The sequence below is a fragment of the Pelobates fuscus genome, chromosome 3, assembly GCF_036172605.1.
Source record: "Pelobates fuscus isolate aPelFus1 chromosome 3, aPelFus1.pri, whole genome shotgun sequence".
Taxonomy (NCBI): domain Eukaryota; kingdom Metazoa; phylum Chordata; class Amphibia; order Anura; family Pelobatidae; genus Pelobates; species Pelobates fuscus.
The window spans coordinates 264,960,042-264,982,032 of NC_086319.1; the positions used below are offsets into that span (position 1 = coordinate 264,960,042).

Consider the following 21,991-nt stretch of genomic DNA (forward strand, 5'->3'; position numbering starts at 1 on the left):
TATAATTTTAGATTGTGTATGTAGGCATTTGTGTGAATGCAGCAAAAAGAGAATTAGTGAGCTCAGGTACTGATGTTGGATGAGAAGATTGGGCTTGACATTTGTATTCCTACTCATCCCAAAGATGTTTAATAAGGGGTTGATGTGCAAGCCACTCAAGTTGTGCACAGGGGCACAGTAATGCTGGCATAAGAAAGGCCTTACTCAAACAATTGTCATAAAATTGGAAGCACTTATATTTCTAAAAAAGTCTTTGTATTTTGTGAATTAAGATGACCATTCACCGGAACTAAGGGCCTAGCCTCAAACGTGAAAAACAGCCCCAGATGTTATCTTCTCCACCACACTTTACAAAAGGCACTATGCATTCTGGTAGGTAGTGTTCTCCTGGCATCATCCACACTTAAAGGTACAATCCAGACCCCTTAAAGTATGAAGAGTGTCTCCCCCCCACCCCCATTTCGAAAAAAGTGCATATTTCAATAGATATTGACACCTTTATAAAGTAACAACAGGTCCAGTTACTTTGTGGTTCGTAAACTCCATAGAGTTACACTCAAGAGGCAGCTATTGCTCAGAGCACCTGCCTTGCAAAACTCATTGAGCTGCATTGGGAAGTCTGCGATTGGACTGCCACAGAAAGTCTGAGCAGGGTTAGAGGGGAGGGCTTGCAAAGGCAGCAGACAGGAAAAATGCATGTTTTGCAAGAATATTTTTAGATATAAACCCAATGAAAATCTATCTACTAAACAAAATTGGAAAGACATGTTCATCTGGTCCACGTTTACCTTTTCCATCTGTTCTGTTTTGACCCAAATGTTGCAACCTGGATGCATTTTTCTGCAACTTGCATTTACAGAATATGTAAGTGTCTTACTCTTCTCTTTACCTTATAGAAGTGGAAGAAGGTATGGGGGATCCTGCATGGTGAAGCCTCCTCAGGAGTAGCACGTCTGGAGCTGTATGATGGTTCCCAACCCCCAGAAAGTAGTCGCAAGCCAGAATACTGGCGACTGGTTCAGATGAGTGACTGCGTCAGCGTGTCAGATCGCTGTGGAGAGAACAGTCCAAAAGACACACGCGCATTCAGCATTGAGACAGCACAGAGAGTTTACCTACTGGCTAGTGAGGCCATTGAGCAGCCAGCATGGGTGAAGGCGCTCTGCTCTCTGGCATTCCCACAGGTGAGCCTACAGTGTGTATCTTACTTTCCCATAGGTGAGATTATGGTGGAACTCCTACAGGTGAAAGTATAGTGTATGTGGCATTTCCACAGGTGAACCTACAATGTATCTGATATTCCTATAGGGAAGACTGCAGTGTATCTGTCAGTGGTGGAGCTAAAGGGGCGCAATAGTCACTATAGTGACCAGGCCAGGGAGTTCTGCCCTGTCAAGCGGGGACCCAGGTCAGTTGGGGGCTTCCCTTGCAAATCTGTTATTTAGTATATTGCAAGTTTGGTAATATACTATTTAATGGAATGGTAGGGCAGCCAGTTTGAACTGATCTGGAAGCCTTTCTAAGAGTAATAGGTCAACATCCTTCTTTCAGAACAGTGAAACAAGAGGAGGGAGACGTAAGCCAAGTTTACATTTTCTGGAAGCCTTCTCCTTGAAGATTAGGGCAATACAGGAATGAGGGGTGGAAAACAAACACACAAAGTGGACACTGAATACATTTTAAATATCCAGACACATAATGTGGAATATCACAACTATTTTAAACCTGATGATTAGTCATAATATCTTGGACTCGACTGCAGAGTCTAGTTCCAGTCGCTTAGTCTTTAGGAAGCTTCTCCAGAGACTATACAGTCTCTATTTATCTGGTGTGATATAACATGGCAGTGCAGGCACAGAGGGACCCATGCAAAAGTGAGGGAAATGCCTATTACAATTAACAGCTAACAACTTCTCAAGAAAAACAATAATTAATATATATATTTTTTGTAAATAATCACTGATAAAGATGACTTACATCACACTAGATAGAATATCATCTGTTTGTTAATGGAAATGGCATTTTGCCAGCTACAACTCTAGCAGAGGACGATATTGTGTACGTCAAGGAATTTTTAATTTTTAAAATGGAATATAGAGAGGAAATAAAATATTTGCAACATGTGGGATTAATATAACAGATAATGCAGGTAGCGCCCAAATAAAACCAAATATATTTTTCAATATTAAGTGTACAATAAAAATACAAAGGTACCAAGCATAAAAGTCTTCAAATGTTCGATAAGACATCTATGGAGTAGTGTCAAACATCAGCGGCATATGTAAAAGAAAACATAGGAGACCAATAGTGCAGTATTGTAAGTCTATGGACTATACACAACATAAGGATAAAAGAGACCGGGTCCTAGACTTGTGGCAATCCTCCCCCCCCCCCCCTGGACCGGCGGGGGTCAACCCGGTCCCACTCCGACCGACTCAGACGCACTGTTGGTGCCCGCAACACTAACCGGGCTGCACTGCCTCGAGCTGGAAACTCCAAAATGGCGGATGCCAGCACCCTGCTCACACGAGGTACGGGCCTTGAGCGGAGAACACTGCAAGATACCACTGCAGACTCTCTGAGGAGACTGGATGCGATTTTCCAGAGCTTCTGGAGGAGCATACAGCACCGAAGTGCAGCCACCAAAGATAGGCACCAGCCAGAGAGCGGAGAAGTTCGGCGAAAGCTGAAGGGGCCCACCCACGGAGCTGCAAGGGGCGACAAGCCCACTCACCACCTTGTGCGCCTCACAGCGAAGCCTTCACAAGCCTTAACACCAGGTACACGCCACTCACCCATGCAGAGAGCCGCAAACACTTCACACCGACGGCACCAGACGACCAAGCAACAAGAAGTAAAACTCAAGCGACTGATTCACGGGGCCTGTCGCCCAACCCTACAAGCAAAGTGTCTGGATAAGACCAAACGGAAGAAGAAGCTCCGCCAGCCGCATGGCAAGAAAGCACCCCCACACGCCTCAGGCCTGGACCAAACGGCTCGGCATCCAGGACTATGCATAACAAAAAGCAATAGATCACAGTCGGCAGTGCCTCAGAGATTAACTGTTCTCCTCACCACAACAATGCCACAGCAGATCTCCAGGGGAAGCGGTGGACGGGGTCTCAAGCTACAGTGGCTGCACAGACTGCCCTTGAGGGGAATAGGCTGAGAGGGACTATCAAGGGGTCACACTACACCATGGCAAGATGACCAGTTGCAATGGCTCAATTTGATTATTTGTCTCTTGTGTTTCCAACAGTCACCCAATATGCCTCAAAAATATGTATGCATCTCCTTATATAGCTCTCTTTGCCAATGTTATAGTGTATTAGTTGATACATGATCACTGTGACCTACGTTTAGTTTAACTCTCATCGCTTGATTACTGCACATAGTTTAAATACTTGATTGAACACCTATTCGTTAGCCATGCTCCTTCTCTCGTTATGTTTAGCATACTAGTGATACTTATATGCTACACTAGTAAATTGAGCCAAACAGTATAATATATTGGTTAACCCACGAACCCCACTCACTAGGCACGCACCAAGCTGCCTACAGTTACCAGTTAAGCAAAACCTCTGTATGCTAGCTATCCTATTAGTCCACTCATTCTAGTGCCTGTTAAGCCTTAAGTATTAGCTTGCAAATGTGACCCATACTGATGTATATGTTGGACAGGGCTTGAGGAGTAAAGCATGGCTGGTCAGTGAACTCTCAGTCTGCCTGCTCTCCTATTAGTCTACTTACTCTAGTGCCTGTTAAGCCTCAAGTATTAGCTTGCGACGGCAACTCATACCGATGTATATGATAAAGCCTGAGTGGTGAAGCATGACTAAATAATATTAACCTGTGAAAGCTTATGCCAATCTATTTTATCTTACCCTACAAAGTATGTCCATAACCGTTATATCTCATAAAAAATGTGCTGTTTATCCATGCCACAAAGTTTGACACTGAAAAACCTGTACTCGCTATTGTGGCAATACAGGTCCCCATGTTATATTATTATATGCACATGAAAAATAAAGAATTTAAAAAAAAAACAAAAAAAACAAAAAAACATAAGGATAAAAATTGCCAACTCACGTTTCTCAGAGCTATAACCAGCTCTTGGTAAAACAGCATACAGTGGTATTTAAACTCCCCACTTGTAGGATATCCCTCTGACGGTAGTTGTAGTGTAGATTGTATGCAATTAAAGAAAAAGAAGGCCCATAGTGCTCTCCATATATGCAGATATGAAATAGTAAAAGGAAATGTACTTACAATTTTGAGAGCAGACAAACCGCTCTATGATAACAACGTAGGCTGAACAATCCCCACCTAGAATTCTTTAGAGGATGAACCTGCTGTGTTGAATGATAAGAGGTGCCAGATATAGATAAAGTAGAAACTAAATAAAAGTATAAAAGACTGACACAAAGCAAATAGGTAGCAAAATGAGCCAATCAGTGCATTGCAAAATATATACTGCATATAGTGTGTTATATATTTTGTTATAATAGGAGCATTTTTCTTCCATTTGGTTCAGAGTTCAATTGAGACAAAGTAACCAATATAAGGAAAATCAGAAGGAGCAGTAAAAATAAATAAATCTATATTTATATAATTTATATTTGTTATTTATATATATTATATATAAAAATATATCGTTTTTTTAAAAAATACTACTCCTTTTTCCCTCTATTACTAACTTTTCACTGGATCTGTGAATAAAATCAACATTTAGTGATTGTCCCATAATCATCAATCATCTCTTTTCTTAGCCCCAAGGGCAGAATTAATAATCATGACAGCGAACATGATCAGCATTGCGTGGTTCAGTTGATCAGTGGTTATGGTACATTTTGGCGAGGAGTTTGGGAATTTGGCCAATCACCCGAACGGCCCAAATTCATCCGAATTGCACTTTAGCCCAAAATGTATCTACAAATCTAGTGTCTACCAGGTCTGCCATCATAAGTCACAAGCCTATTACAAAATTGTTTTGTGGTGCCCCCCAACCAGGACCGGATTTAGATGAAAAGAGGCCCTGGGGCCTAGGCTATTCCACTTATGAGGCCCTTTCACCTCCCATTTTTAAGTTTGTAAATTACATGAGGGACAATAAAATACATCATTACTGTGATTATATATCAATATGTTAAATGAAACATGTTGTGATTGGTACTAACCTTTATAAAAAATGTGGCATGGATAATGCATTAAAAAAAAGTTGAGATGAGGAGAGGGGGGTGATTGTGAGAGGGAGGGGATGATGAGGAGAGGGGGGGTGATTGTGAGAGGGAGGGGGGTGATGAGGAGAGGAGGGTGATTGTGAGAGGGAGGGGGTGATGAGGAGAGGAGGGTGATTGTGAGAGGGGGGGTGATTGTGAGAGGGAGGGGGTGATGAGGAGAGGGGGGGTGATTGTAAGAGGGAGGGGGATGATGAGGAGGGGGGGGGTGATGAGGAGAGGGGGGGTGACTAAAAAAATTACCTTAAATCCCTGGTGGTCATGTGGGGGCTGCCTGGTGGTCCGGTGGCCCTCATTGCCGGTCTGCAGCTCCGCAGAGCTGCAGACCACGAATCTCACGAGACCCAATCAGAGCGTTGCCATGGTAACCCGTGGCACCGCTCTGATTGGGCAGTGCACACGAGATCCATGGTCTGCAGCTCTGCACATTGCGGAGCTGCAGACCGCCGGTCTCAGCGATCGCGGCAGGAGGGGCATTGCAGTCTGCCCCGGGCACCCCCCTAGTAAGTGGCACCCGGGACAGACCGCCCCCCACCCCCCCCTTAGTACGCCACTGGTCATATCATATGCGTAGAATTTCTCCTTATTTTCGGTTCAGTGTTTTAGTGTTCACTGTTTTTAGAATAGTGTAATTTTACTTTTGCTAACAATTTGAATGTAGGCCCCTCTTGATCTTGAGGCCCTAGGCTGAAGCCTAGTTAGCCTATAGGAAAATCCGGCCTTGCCCCCAACAGACATTTCCAGAAATGCACACAGGTAAATACTTACAGACCCATACAAAGATACTCAGCCAGACATATACTGATCAGCCACAAGATATAAACCACCTGCCTGATAAAACACTCTCTGGTCTTAGTTTCCAACTAAGGTAACATTTATTGGTTTTTGATTTAAATATATTTGGTTTTGTTTGCATTGATACGTCTATTGTATAACTTTTGTCATTATATGTAGCTATATTTTCACATTTCTAACATGCACTTTATTTTGTTTTTGCTATATGGTGTATAACTAAAACCATAAATAAAATAAAACACTTTTGCATAATGACTATGGTGAGCTATATTTTCTATATGGTGTATATTGTGTATCCTAAATAGGTAATACGATTATCTAATTTAGCACCCAGCATAGATTATTCACATCTAGCATTAAACTCATGCAGTTGAGCGCTTTCTAAATTAGCTAATTTCCAGAAATGCACACAGGTAAAAACTATCATAAAATGATACAAAGCAACCCATACATTGATGAGCCAAAACATTAAAACCACCTGCCTAACATAGTATAGGGCCACATGTGCTGGCAAAGCAGTTTGGAAACTTTGAGGCATCTATTCCACAAGATCTCTGAATATGCCCCGTGGTATCTGGCACCAAGACATTAGTAACAGATCCTTTAAAGCGACACTGTCATGCCGAACGTACCTATCCCCAATCCCTCTGTCAGGATCTGTTCTTCATTTCTTCCTGTCTGTCTTTAAAACAAAAGACAAAGTAGGGACTATTTTGTCTTATGGAGGTTTCCTACGCTTGACCATCTCTGTCCAGCAGAGGAGCAAAGTGTGCTCCCAGTGGCGTACACACAATCCACGGGGCCCCGGGGGAAACTGATCCATGCCCCCCCACCTCCACCCCATACAGACACACATACATACAGATACACATAGCTACATACAGACACACACACATACATACATACATACATACAGACAGGTACATACAGACAGACACACACATACAGACACATACATAGACACACACACAGACAGACATACAGACACACATACATAGACACACACACACACACACACACATACATACAGACACACATACACACACACACAGACATACATACACACATATACACAGATACATACAGACACATACATAGACACACACAGACAGACACACAGACACACATACATACAGACACACATACATAGACACAGACACATACATACAGACACACACACAGACACATACACTAACACACACATGCAAAATATTTTAATCACACTCCTATTACCTACCCTCCTATTACTTCCCTGGGGTCCAGTGGCTCAGGTTGATGGGAGTCAAAGTTCCCACTATGACTCCCTCTCCTTCCTCCCGTGTGGCTCCCGGTGGTTGCTGGGAGGAGTGACCGGGGCAGTCACTTCCTCCCAGCGTCTGACAGCAGAGGGGGGCCCAGTTGCGCTCTTACCGGGCCCACTCTTATGATGATATTCATTTCCATTGGGTGGCCCTAACAGCATGGGCCTTCTGACGGGCCCCTTCATGTGCGGCCCCGGCAATTATACCGTGCTGCCGGGGCCGCAACACATGGCGGTGGGCACCCGTCACAGGGGTCCACAGGGCGACCAGGTCTCCTGGAGTGGCGGGCTCGGTCGCAGCTTCGACCCCTGCGACCGCGGTATGTTCACTACTGTGTGCTCTGTTTCCTGTGGTCAGAGACATTTTCCACAATTCTTACCTTTCCTCTGTGATCGCGCGATGCTTCCTGTCAGTATTCCCGAACGTCCTGTCATTTAGACAGGACGCTGACGAAACTACCGAATTTTGTCCTAACAGAATGAGAACAGTTTCTCCATTTGTGTAAGGACGCAATTCGGGACTTTGTTCGGAATGGAATTCCATTTGAATGAATCAAATTCCGATCCGATCAGCGCAGCGGCTGCATTTTGCAGCCGCTTAGTAGATAGCTCCCTAATTCCCACAGTATTAGGGAGCTATCTACCAAAAGGCTGAAAGACCTAAATTGGCTTACCTAAAATTTACTTAGTATTAGTAAATTCTACCCCAACTCACTATATCGCGAATAGGGGCATGTTTAGGAAACAGTGAGCAGACTGTGGCTGCTCACTGTTGTAAAAAAAAAACCAAAAACCCTAGTGTCCCCCCTCCCGTGCGGCGCGAATGGCGGCTATTAAACTGAAGGGGGACCTAGTGTCCCCCCCCGGCGTCCCACCTATGAGCGGCGGATGGGGTCCCTGAATGAAAAAAGGGGGGGACCTATTGCCCTCCCCCCGCCCCCCACCCATGAGCGGTGGGTGGGGGCCCTAAATTACAGGGGGGGACCTATTGTCCTCCCCCTGGTCCCCACTCATGAGTGGCAGGTGGGTGCCCTAAATTACAATAAGCGGGGGCCCTATTGTCCTCCCCATACTGGCATCCACCCGTGGGTGGGGGCTAAATGTAACCCCCCCAGGTGACTAGGGGTCCCCAAGCCCCTAGTCACCCCCCCACCCCAAATAAAATTAAATAAATTCCTACCTACCCCCCTCACCTTAAAAAAAGTGAGGAGGGAACAGTAAAACTAAATAAAACAAACTTACCATTTGATGTCTTTTTTTTTTTTTGGCGCTCGTTTTTTTCTTTTATTTTAAGTTCGACGGGTAATATGGAAAAAAGAAGGTTTTTAGAAAAAAGAAGACATCAAGTGGTAAGTTTGTTTTATTTACAGGTATTTAGTTTTATTGTTCCCCCTCACTATTTTTAGGGTGAGTGGGGTAGGTAGGAATGCATTAAAAATGTTTTTAGTGGGGGGTGACTAGGGGCTTGTGGACATTCGGGTGGTTACATTTAGCCCCGACCCGCCGCCCATGTGTGGGGGCTGGGGGGAGGACAATAGGTCCACCCCCCATTTTCATTTAGGGCTCCCACACGCCGCTCATGGGTGGGGGCAGGGGGAGGACAAAAGGTCCACCCCCCATTATCATTTAGTGCCCCAACCCGCTGATCATGGGTAGGGGCTGGCGGGGAGGACAATAGGTTCTCGCCCTTATTGTAATTTAGGGCCCCCACCCACCACTCATGGGTGGGGCCCGAGGGGGAGGACAATAGGTCCCCCCCATTTTCATTCAGGGCGCCCACCCACCGCTTATGGGTGGGGGCCAGGGGGAAGGACAATAGCCCCCCCTTATTGTAATTTAGGGCCCCACCCGCCGATCATGGGTGGGGGCCGGGGGAGGACAATATGTCCCTCCCCCATTTTCATTCAGGGCCCCTACCTGCCGCTCATGGGTGGTGGCCAGGGGGAGGAAAATATGTCCCCCCCCCACCATTTTCATTCAGGGCCCCCACCCATCGCTCATGGGTTGGGGCCGGGGAAGGGGACACACTAGGAACCCCCTTCAGTTTAGTAGCCCCCACTCACGCAGCACGGGTGGGGGCTCAGGAGGGGGGACACTAGGGGGCTTTTTTTTAACAGTGAGCAGCTGCTGGCTGCTCACTGTTTAGCAGACATACCCCATACTCGTGGAATAGCGAGTAGGGGCATTCGTGAGATTTGAATCTCCCTTATGCTATTATGGGGGTCATGTTGACCCCCATAGAGTGAGGGAGGACATGAGGGGCTTAGGAAGTGGCGGACAGTACTTCTCCCTGACGCTTCTATTTTTACATATTGCAAGGAGGGAGCTGTATGCTGGTAGCTCCCTTCTTATAATAAACCGAACGAACGAACGAAGAGGTCTTTGTTCATTCGTTTGAAATTTCTATTTATTTATTCGTCTTTCTGACGAATGAATGAATAGATGAAATTCCCGTTCGCATGCCCAAGTGTTTTACTGGGCATGCGCGGGAATTTCACAGCGCTATCTAATGTAGGCAGATGACGTGACTTCATCAAGACTTCATCCACCCACACAAAGATGAGGATGCCCAGGTCCTAGGTCCGGGCAGAAAATAGGAAATAGGTAAGATGGGGGGCTTTGGGGCATTTGGGGTTGACTAGGGGGACAATTAGATGTAGTGGAGTCGGGAGGGGGGTTTAAAAAAAAACAAACAGGATTCGGCCATGACAGTGCCGCTTTAAGTTCTGCAAGTTGTGAGGTGGGGCTTCCTTGGATTGGATTTGTTGACATGCCACAAATGTTCAAACAGAGTGAGATCTGGTGAATTTGGAGGCCAAGGCAACACCTTGAACTTTGTCATGTTTTCAAACCATTCCTGAACAATTTTTGCAGTGTGGCAGGATGCATAATCACGCTGAAGGAGATTCCTGCCATCAGAGAACACCATTGCCATGAAGAGGTGTAGGTGACTTGCAACAATCTCTAGGTAGGTGATACTTGTCAAAATAACATCCACATAAATGCCAGGTCCCAAGGTTTCCCAGCGGAACATAGCAGAAAATAACAATGAGTCCACCAGCCTGACTTCTTCCCACAGTGCATCCTGCTGCCATCTATTCCACAGGTAAGTGATGCACAGGCACCGGGCCATTCACCTGATCTAAAAGAAAATGTGATTCAGCAGACCAGGCAACCTTCTTCCATTGCTCCATGGTCTAAAGCTAGTATTAAGTATTTTTGGTAATCTGAGCTACAGTAGCTCTTATCTGTGATTGGGCCAATGAGCTAGACTTTGCTCCCCACATGTATCAATGAGCCTTGGACACCCATGACCCTGACGCTGGTTCACTATTGTTTTTCGTTGCACCACTTTTGGTAAGTAATAACCACTGCATATCGGGAACGCCCCACAAGACTTGCCATTTTAAAGATACTCTGACCCAGTCATCTAGCATCACTATTTGTCTTATGTTGAAGTCGCCCTTATTTATTTTCGCTTGCCCATTTTACCTGCTTCCAACACATGAAATTCAAGAACGAACTGTTCAATTGCTGCCTAATATATCTCACCCCTTGACAGGTGTCATTGTAATAATATAATCAGTTTTATTTGACTCAATGTATCAATGTTATTCACCTATCAGTTGTTTTAATGTTGTGGCTGATCAGTGTACATATACACACTCCCGAGAACATACACAAATAAACTGTACATTGGCAAACACATGCACAAGCAGGTACACACTTACAGATACACATTTTCCGTTACACAGTTCCCAATGTATTTTCCATTGTTTTAAACTATATGAGAAGAAATTGACCAAGTAACTTAAAATACAGTGAGAAATAGAATTTGGGATGGAACAGCGCTACAGTACTGATCACAGAGGTGAAAGGAGCTGCACACCTGAGGGGAAGGGCAACCCTCAAACCCTTCAAGAAATCTGGGAGCAGGAAACAACAAAAATACAGGGTGCGCTAGGTGAATGGGAGGCTGTAAAAGGACAAGTCTCTGAAAATACACAAGGGGGTCTTGGGTAGGTCTTCTTTGGTTCTTGATGAGGTCCTCAGTGGTTGATATGAAAAACAAAATTAGACAAAAAGGAAGACCAATAGTGCACAACCATAAAGGATAATGTCACGGACAACACAGAAGGGAAAAATGCCAACTCCCAATCAGTAGAGCTATGCCCAGCTCTAGGTAAAACAGCATACAGTGGTATTTGAAACTCCCCACATGTAGGATATAGCTGGACAATAGGTGATTCTTCAATACTTTGACTCAAATGCGTGTCAGCATATAAAAAACATAAGGGAAAAGAATGGACCAAGACCCCCTTGTGTATTTTCGGAGACTTGTCCTTTTACTACCTCCCATTCACCTAGCGCACCCTGTATTTTTGTTGTTTTCAACTTAAAAAACAGTATCTTTTTTTTGTTCTCTCCTGCTTAAATAATAGAACCTAAAATATTAACTTAACTGTCATGAGAGCGGATGGGAATCTGTCTCTGCTCACCACCTTACAAAATTATCTGTGAGGGAACTGCCCCCCTCATGCCTCTTATACACCCTAACATTTTCATTTAATACTTTTTTCTCTTTGAAGGATCGCTTATTACTTGAGAGACGGTGCAGCCAAACAAACAAATCAGAAGGATTCCAACTACAGGAAAATGTGTTATACAGTACAAGTAGAGAGACTAAGCCAGGTGAGAGGGAGTAGTGGGCAGTGGGCAATTTAAGTGAAATACTCAAAAAAAAAAAAAAGACAAGTTACTGAGTTACTGAGGTTACTTAGCAGTGCTTTTAAAGGAACACTTTGAGTACCATAACTAGTGTTTATGGTGCTAGGGTGCCCTGACCTCCCCCATTTTAAGTAGTCAAATTGTTTTAAAATGGTTTTACTTCTTACCAGGGGCCCACTGGGCGATGCTCCCACCTCCAGTTCGGGCTCAGTGAGAGCCGGAAACCCTCTGTCTGAGCCAAGTCTGTCGGTGCAGAGCTTAGTTCACTGGCTGACAGCAGTCAGCTCGCTGAGCTTACATCAAGAGAACTCACAAAAGCTCCTAAGCAGGACTTTCTGGCTCTACTAGATGCTTAGAGGAGGTTGATAGCAGTGCCCAGCAGATTACAGGTAAGAAGTCAAACCATTTTAAAGCGGAATAACAGAATTGATCGGTACAAAGTGCCAAAATGCACAATCAGAGGATACATTGTAGTGCTCCTAAAGACTCCAAGCACCATAACTGGCTCTCAAACTATTTTTAATGGTTTGACTTCTTACCAGAGGTCAGCAGGGCAATGCTCCACTTCAGCGTCAGTGAGAACTGAAAGCTCTCTATCTAAGATCGCAACTACAAGTCCTACAGCATTAGGAGCTAGTTAAAAGTTAGAGGGAGATACTTTGTAGTACTACATGTTGATGATGGATTCTTCGTGTTTTAGACATCTGAGAAGGACAATTAGACTGTATTGATAGATGTTCTTCATAGTTAGGAATGACAGAGATGTTCTGCAAAATTAGATATGTGGTTTGATTCTTTCGATAAGGAGATTATAACCAACTTTTAACAATGAAGAAAAATCCTAAGTAGCAGAGAGATGTGCTGAAGAAAGATAGCTGCTAAAAATATGTAATGATCTAAATGTTTTATGTCTCTGTAGGTCAATTTGTAGTTCGGGTCAGACAAACAGATGCATCTTCTCGCTGTGGTCTTTCAGGAACTTATGCTCTATCAGCAGATTGCAATTGTCTTTCCCTGAAGGACCGTCAGACTGAGAAGCTCCTGTATAGCTGGCCTTATCCATTTCTCAGGAGATTTGGGAGAGATAAAGTAAGAGAGAGAGTACAATGTTGGCTGCTCCCAATGTTTTATATGCTCCCAATATGTATGTAAAACCAATCATTTCTGAATATGTTACAGAAATACTCCATGTTGGTGCTGACTTATTGGTTTTAATGCATTTTTTGGATTATGTATTAATATAGTTATATAAAGTAATATAAGACATATATTTGTGTACAAATAGGGCACTTAAAGGTTGAGACTGCTGCACACATAGACAGAATACTAATTTTAAAATGCTTCCACATTATGCAGCACTTTAATCTGATACTGAATAGTCTTTCAGAGATCACTTGAATATGATGCTGCTTCTGTCATATAAATTATTATGATTATGGTCACACATCATTTCTTGTTTCCTTTTCCTAGACTATGTTTTCTTTTGAGGCTGGACGTCGCTGCACTTCTGGAGAGGGACAGTTTGAATTTGAGACACCCCTTGGGAGTCAGATCTTTCAGGCAATCGAAACTGCCATCAGCTCTCAACGCAAAGATAATTCCTCCACAAGTGGATATGAACAGTACAGTGAAGTAACGAATCCAGGAACACGCCCATCAGCCCCATCTCTACGAAAGGCCATCTCTCAACCACCTCCTTGTTCTCAAGGCAGCGGTAACACTGAAAGTGCTCTTTTAGAAAGTGAATATGCTATACCCTTTGATAAAGTGGCCCGTGACCTTTTGGCTACAGGATTTGGGGGTCTGCTTGGACCTGTCCCTCCCGCACAGGGAAAGATCAAGAACAGTCACAAAGCAGAGCATATATATGATGAGCCAGAGGTGCCTTCAAATCCAGTGTATGATGAGCCCGAGAGTATGAGAGTTGAGGCTTGGAAGACCCAGGCCACCGATGCCTTTGAAACTGGGTATGAATATCCATATTTGCCAGGCTGGGATGATTATGCTGTGCCTAGGGGTGGCGGAACTAACTCTAAAAAAGAGAAGCAAGAAGGAGAAATTGATGAATGGGGCAATGAGATGCATGATGAAGGTGACTATGACAATATTACTTTGAAAGGATCACGGAAGAGCTAAGAAGAAAAGGAGGAAATTGTTGTCACACAACAGCCTTCGTGAATGAAGGCTCAACAAAATTATTCCAGTCCAAATTAGTTATTAGGGATGATTTGTGCATTTTGGCATTTATTCTTATAATTGTCTTCCCGTGATTTTTTTCCCCGTGGCTTAGATTTGTAAAACAGCTTCTTAATAGTATATACTGTAGTTAATAGTACATAGTTCATAACATTCATAATCCTCAGCCAGAGCATGCTGAATATGGAATATGCTTCTCATCCTCATCAAGTTGACATACATAATAGAACGGAAATAGGAAATGAGGTTATGCCATTTGATTGTGAGAATATATTATCTAACTCACAACGTTATTTCACCTCAAACTGGCAAAATCCTCCACTCATCCTGTATTCTGTGGGCAAACAGTCCTGCTAGCAAAATCATTTAAAACGTCTGGAAGAGCTGTAATATAATTCAAATAATGCTTAGCCAGTACCCAAACAAGTGGGTCTTAACTTTGCCAAAAATGTGCATGTTGGGGGTGTTCTAAGCTGATTAGAGGATTAAGTACTTTTTTGCAATGCTTATTAAATGTGTCTAGACTTATACAAGTCCAGAGAGTATGGATACTTACTTGTAGAAAAAAATTATAAAAAATACTGTGTTTGCCTTTTCCTAATAAATAAATGTTACCAAGTTTGTAAAGATAATAAAGTGATATGTGAAAGTATCACATAAACGTAAGTTGTTACCTTCATAAAACCTCTTGTGCCAAAGCCTGTAACATGCTTAGTGTACAAACAATATACTTGTTCCTGCTTAGGTTGTGGTTATACAGGTTTCAGAGGTCTGTTATGAAGTGTATTGTCTGCTCTTAGATAGATTTACTTTGCTGTAGGTATTCAGCAATAAAAGAACTGAAACTTGGATGAAGTTCAGACTCAGTAATAAATTAACCAATATTTTAATTAAAGTAATTTTTTGTCATTTCCATTGCCAAGTAATTGTATGTGTCAGTCTCAAAATGATATTAAGAATCTCTGAAAGAAAGGGAATAATATAGTGGTACCACTAGAATAAGTGTATACCAGGGGTGTCCAAAAGGTAGATCCCCAGATGGCGTTGAACTACAACTCCTATGATGCTTTGTATGCCTTTAGAATGCCAAAGCATAATGGCAGCTGTAGTTTTAAAACATCTGGGCACTAGAGATGTTGCGAACACGAAATTTTCTGTTCGCGAACGGCGAACGCGAACTTCCGCAAATGTTCGCGAACGGGCGAACCCGGCGAACCGCCATAGACTTCAATAGGCAGGCGAATTTTAAAACCCACAGGGACTCTTTCTGGCCACAATAGTCATGGAAAAGTTGTTTCAAGGGGACTAACACCTGGACTGTGGCATGCCGGAGGGGGATCCATGGCAAAACTCCCATGGAAAATGACATAGTTGATGCAGAGTCTGGTTTTAATCCATAAAGGGCAGAAATCACCTAACATTCCTAAATTGTTTGGATGATGTATGTCAGGTATGATGTTGTATCGATCAGGTAGTGTAAGGGTTACGCCCGCTTCACAGTGACAGACAAAACTCCCCGTTTAACGCACCGCAAACAACCGCAAACAGTCCAGGAGGCTACAGGACTCACCCACCGAATAGCATTGGCAACAATACCCGTCAATCTATGGCTCCTGAATAGCATTGGCAACAATACCCATCAATCTATGGCTCCTGAATAGCATTGGCAACAATACCCGGCAATCTATGGCTCCTGAATAGCATTGGCAACAATACCCGGCAATCTATGGCTCCTGAATAGCATTGGCAACAATACCCGGCAATCTATGGCTCCTGAATAGCAGTCGCAGAGATACAGCACCCACGGACTGGTGATCCTTAAGGTGCAGCTAAAGCCACTTCGTCTATAGACAGTCATAACAGTTAACCTTTCCACATCATATACATGTCGCAATGCATAGTCTCTGAGAGGGGTTGATCATGATTCATACTAGGATGTCTTCCATGTTTTAGTGCAAACTAGTCTAACTACTAATATAGTTGAAACATGCTACTTTTATTCATGCCAGACAACCATGCAGGCCAGACTAACAAACATGCCAGGGCCAATCATAGCTAACCACCTCAGATAGTAACATGGCTCCCTCTATATACAGAGTAAATATGGCTCCCTCTATATACAGAGTAAACATGGCTCCCTCTATATACAGAGTAAAATGGCTCCCTCTATATACAGAGTAACATGGCTCCCCTCTATATACAGTGTAAACATGGCTCCTCTCTATATACAGAGTAACATGGCTTCCCTCTATATACCGTGTAAACATGGCTCCCTCTTTATACAGAGTAACATGGCTCCCCTCTATATACAGTGTAAACATGGCTCCTCTCTATATACAGAGTAACATGACTCCCCTCTATATACCATGTAAACATGGCTCCCTCTATATACAGAGTAACATGGCTCCCCTCTATATACAGTGTAAACATGGCTCCTCTCTATATACAGAGTAACATGGCTTCCCTCTATATACCGTGTAAACATGTCTCCCTCTATATACAGTGTAACATGGCTCCCCTCTATATACAGTGTAAACATGGCTCCCCTCTATATACAGAGTAACATGGCTTCCTTCTATATATCGTGTAAACATGGCTCCCTCTATATACAGAGTAACATGGCTCCCCTCTATATACCGTGTAAACATGGCTCCCTCTATATACAGAGTAACATGGCTCCCCTCTATATACAGTGTAAACATGGCTCCTCTCTATATACAGAGTAACATGGCTCCCCTCTATATACCGTGTAAACATGGCTCCCTCTATATACAGAGTAACATGGCTCCCCTCTATATACAGTGTAAACATGGCTCCTCTCTATATACAGAGTAACATGGCTTCCCTCTATATACCGTATAAACATGGCTCCCTCTATATACAGAGTAACATGGCTCCCCTCTATATACAGTGTAAACATGGCTCCTCTCTATATACAGAGTAACATGGCTCCCCTCTATATACCGTGTAAACATGGCTCCCTCTATATACAGAGTAACATGGCTCCCCTCTATATACAGAGTAACATGGCTCCCCTCTATATACAGAGTAACATGGCTTCCTCTATATACAGAGTAACATGGCTCCCCTCTATATACAGAGTAACATGGCTCCCCTCTATATACAGAGTAACATTGCTCCCCTCTATATACCGTATAAACATGGCTCCCTCTATATACAGAGTAACATGGCTCCCCTCTATATACAGTGTAACATGGCTCCCCTCTATTTACCGTGTAAACATGGCTCCCTCTATATACAGAGTAACATGGCTCCCTCTATATACAGAGTAACATGGCTCCCCTCTATATACAGAGTAACATGGCTCCCCTCTATATACCGTGTAAACATGGCTCCCTCTATATACAGAGTAACATGGCTCCCCTCTATATACAGAGTAACATGGCTCCCCTCTATATACAGAGTAACATGGCTCCCCTCTATATACAGAGTAACATGGCTTCCTCTATATACAGAGTAACATGGCTCCCCTCTATATACAGAGTAACATGGCTCCCCTCTATATACAGAGTAACATTGCTCCCCTCTATATACCGTATAAACATGGCTCCCTCTATATACAGAGTAACATGGCTCCCCTCTATATACAGTGTAACATGGCTCCCCTCTATTTACCGTGTAAACATGGCTCCCTCTATATACAGAGTAACATGGCTCCCTCTATATACAGAGTAACATGGCTCCCCTCTATATACAGTGTTACATGGCTCCCCTCTATATACCATGTAAACATGTCTCCCTCTATATACAGAGTAATATGGCTCCTGAGCTGCGGGTGGGGGCCCTATAAAAGAATAATGGGGGGGGACCTACTGTCCCCCCCGGCCCCCACCCCTGAGCGGCGGGTGGGGGCCCTATAAAAGAATAATGGGTGGGGACCTACTGTCCTTCCCCCCGGCCCCCACCCCTGCGCGGCAGGTGGGGGCCCTAAGTTACAATAAGGGGGGGGACCTACTGTCCTCCCCCCGGCCCCCAACCCTGCACGGTGGGTGGGGGCCCTAAAAAACAATAAGGGGGGGACCTACTGTCCCCCCTGGCCCCCACCCCTAAGCGGCGGGTGGGGGCCCTAAATGAAAATCCCCCACCCCCATCAAAGGTGACTAGGGGTCCCCAAGCCCCTAGTCACCCCCCCCCCACCCAAATAAAAAAGCCCCTACCTACCCCCCTCACCCTAAAAAATAGTTAGGGGGGAACTAAATTACTACCCTGTAAAGTAAAATTCAACTTACTATTCAACGTTTTCTTTTTTCTAAAATCTTCATTTTTCAGCCCCAAAAAAGGCCAAATAAAAAGCCATCATACCCGTCGAACTTAAAAATAAAATAAAAAAATTAATCCATCTTCACCCATGGAGGGCTCCGCGCAGACTAAGGTATTAACATATACCCTATTGTTACAATTGTTACTTGAAAAGCATGAGGAATGCCGTTGGGGTACCACATGCTCATTTGTTATACCTCTATGCACTACAAAAATAAAGAATTAAAAAAATTTAAAAAAAAATAATTATAAAAAAAAAAATTAAAAAAAATGTATGCAGCTTCCAAATGAATCTAAAATGGATGCTGTCCAGGAGGAGGGAGGGTCTGGGAGGGAGGGTCTGCTGCTGATTGGCTGGAATGTGTCTGCTGAGTGTGAGGTACAGGGTCAAAGTTTACTCAATGAATAGGGGGCGGACCGAACATCGCATATGTTCGCGGCGGACGCGAACACGCGATGTTCGCCAGGAACTATTCGCCAGCGAACCGTTCGGGACATCTCTACTGGGCACCTACATTGTGGACACCCCTATTGTATCCAATAGGAAATTCTTATTGTGGTCCCAGAGGCATCAGAGCTTCAGAAGCCTTTTGAAGATACACTTCACTGGACACAGTCGGAAAATATGACTGGCGTGGACACAATCTGTTAAAATGTCACTTTTATTATTATATAAAGATCAAAATGGCTATAGTGGACACAGATCACGCTTTACTAGTTTTGAGAACTGCTTATTGATAAATGATGTTACAGAGAAACCCATGCAACAAACCTGTATATTGCTAACAGTTAACCTTGTTCAAACCTTGCGCCTTGTTCAAAAACCTTGTTCAAACATCGAAACAGTGAAAAAATTTCCTCTTTTTTTTTTAGACCATTTTTTTTAAAAATTGAAAACAGTTTAAATATCAAATATTTGTATTAATAAATAATAAAAGGCATATTAATCAATGTGCTAAGGTCAACTTTGTCATTATAAGGTACACATATCTAGGAACATATTTTTTTTTTTTGAGAATCTTTTCATATCTAGGAACATATAGCAATATGTATATCCAAATAATAATATAATAGCCCCTCATTATGGACAACACATGACAACAATAGCAACAAAGTATATGGAGAAATAAAACAGAAAATGTAGTCCTGTACCTTACAAGAACGGTGCTTTTCTACTTGTGCAGATAATATAGGTTTCAGGGTGGAAGGGTATGAATTTAAAAAATACCTATAATACTATTTTAAGATGCGTTTACGTTGGTCTCATTTATCTAATTTACACATTATCTTGCCACACCAAGGAAATGTGGTCAAGTTTATTTTAAGGCCCTGCTTTTCAGTAAATCACAAAGCAAGAGCTGAGACATGGTGCGAGGCCAGGGCGGGCCAGGAGATGGACAGTATTTAAAATAAGTACCTCATGAATGCCTGTAATAACTTTATTTTAAAAAAAATGCTAAAACCACAGGGACTGTCATAATATGTGTAGCAACCAAGAAAAGCTAAATATGGAGTAAATGGTATTACATGTAACAAGACAACACGATATGTGCAAAAAAAACCTCTATGATGTTAACAATTTAATTGCCACAAATATAAAAAAGATTTACTTTAGACAATGCTGAAAATAACAGAGAACAAGTGTTCTCTTGTGTGAATTCAGTAAACTGTAGCTTGTTTTTACTAAATAAGAAATTGTGGACAGAGATCTGTGTGACAACTGGGCCAGAAATAAACTAGCTGGAAAATGAAATAAATTGTAGAATGTTTCATATTTAGTTATTGTGGCCCAAACTTTCAATTCCCTTGTTATTTCTCCCCGGGTTTAGATATAGTGAATATATACAGTCAGGTCCATAAATATTGGGACATCGACACAATTCTAATCTTTTTGGCTCTATACACCACCACAATGGATGAAATGAAATGAACAAGATGTGCTTTAACCCCTTAAGGACACATGACGGAAATATTCCGCCATGATTCCCTTTTATTCCAGAAGTTGTGTCCTCAAGGGGTTAATTTGAGGGTATTTACATCCAAATCAGGTGAACGGTGTAGGAATTACAGTTTGAATATGTGCCTCCCACTTTTCAAGGGACCAAAAGTAATGGGACAATTGGCTGCTCAGCTGTTCCATGGCCAGGTGTGTGTTATTCCCTCATTATCCCATTTACAAGGAGCAGATAAAAGGTCCAGAGTTAATTTCAAGTGTGCTATTTGCATTTGGAATCTGTTGCTGTCAACTCTCTATATGAGATCCAAAGAGCTGTCACTATCAGTGAAGCAAGCCATCATTAGGCTGAAAAAACAAAACAAACCCATCAGAGAGATAGCAAAAACATTAGGTGTGGCCAAATCAACTGTTTGGAACATCCTTAAAAAGAAAGAACGCACCGGTGAGCTCAGCAACACCAAAAGACCCGGAAGACCACAGAAAACAACGGTGGTGGATGACCAAAGAATCAAGAACACTCTCCAGGAGGTAGGTGTATGTGTGTCAAAGTCAACAATCAAGAGAAGACTTCACCAGAGTGAATACATAGGGTTCACCACAAGATGTAAACCATTGGTGAGCCTCAAAAACAGGAAGGCCAAATTAGAGTTTGCCAAACAACATCTAAAAAGCCTTCACAGTTCTGGAACAGCATACTATGGACAGATGAGACCAAGATCAACTTGGACCAGAGTGATGGGAAGAGAAGAGTATGGAGAAGGAAAGTAACTGCTCATGATCCAAAGCATACCACCTCATCAGTGAAGCATAGTGGTGGTAGTGTCATGGCGTGGGCATGCATTTCTGCCAATTGAATTGGTTCTCTTGTATTTATTGATGATGTGACTGCTGACAAAAGCAGCAGGATGAATTCTGAAGTGTTTCTGGCAATATTATCTGCTCATATTCAGCCAAATGCTTCAGAACTCATTGGACGGCACTTCACAGTGCAGATGGACAATGACCCGAAGCATATTGCAAAAGCAACCAAAGAGTTTTTTAAGGGAAATAAGTGGAATGTTATGCAATGGCCAAGTCAATCACCTGACCTGAATCCGATTGAGCATGCATTTCACTTGATGAAGACAAAACTAAAGGGAAAATGCCCCAAGAACAAGCAGGAACTGAAGACAGTTGCAGTAGAGGCCTGGCAGAGTATCACCAGGGATGAAACCCAGCGTCTGGTGATGTCTATGCATTTCAGACTTCAGGCTGTAATTGACTGCAAAGGATTTGCAACCATGTATTAAAAAGTGAAAGTTTGATTTATGACTGTTAATCTGTCCCATTATTTTTGGTCTCTTAAAAAGTGGGAGGCACATATACAAACTGTTGTAATTCCTACACCGTTCACCTGATTTGGATGTAAATACCCTCAAATTAAAGCTGAAAGTCTGCAGTTAAAGTAACCCATTGTGTTGGTGTATAGAGCCAAAAAGATTAGAATTGTGTTGATGT

At 43.0% G+C, this 21,991-nt stretch overlaps 1 protein-coding gene across 1 annotated transcript in view; it reads left to right on the forward strand.

The window, feature by feature from the left end:
- Positions 1-15,327, forward strand: part of DOK2 (docking protein 2) — a 48,419-nt gene extending 33,092 nt beyond the window's left edge. Inside the window, exons 2-5 of the mRNA XM_063448489.1 lie at positions 897-1,184; positions 11,922-12,024; positions 12,980-13,149; positions 13,531-15,327. Of these exons, the coding sequence (XP_063304559.1) occupies positions 897-1,184; positions 11,922-12,024; positions 12,980-13,149; positions 13,531-14,196 (1,227 nt within the window). The 3' untranslated portion in view covers positions 14,197-15,327. The remainder of the gene's footprint in view (positions 1-896; positions 1,185-11,921; positions 12,025-12,979; positions 13,150-13,530) is intronic.
- The last annotated feature ends 6,664 nt before the right edge of the window (positions 15,328-21,991 follow it).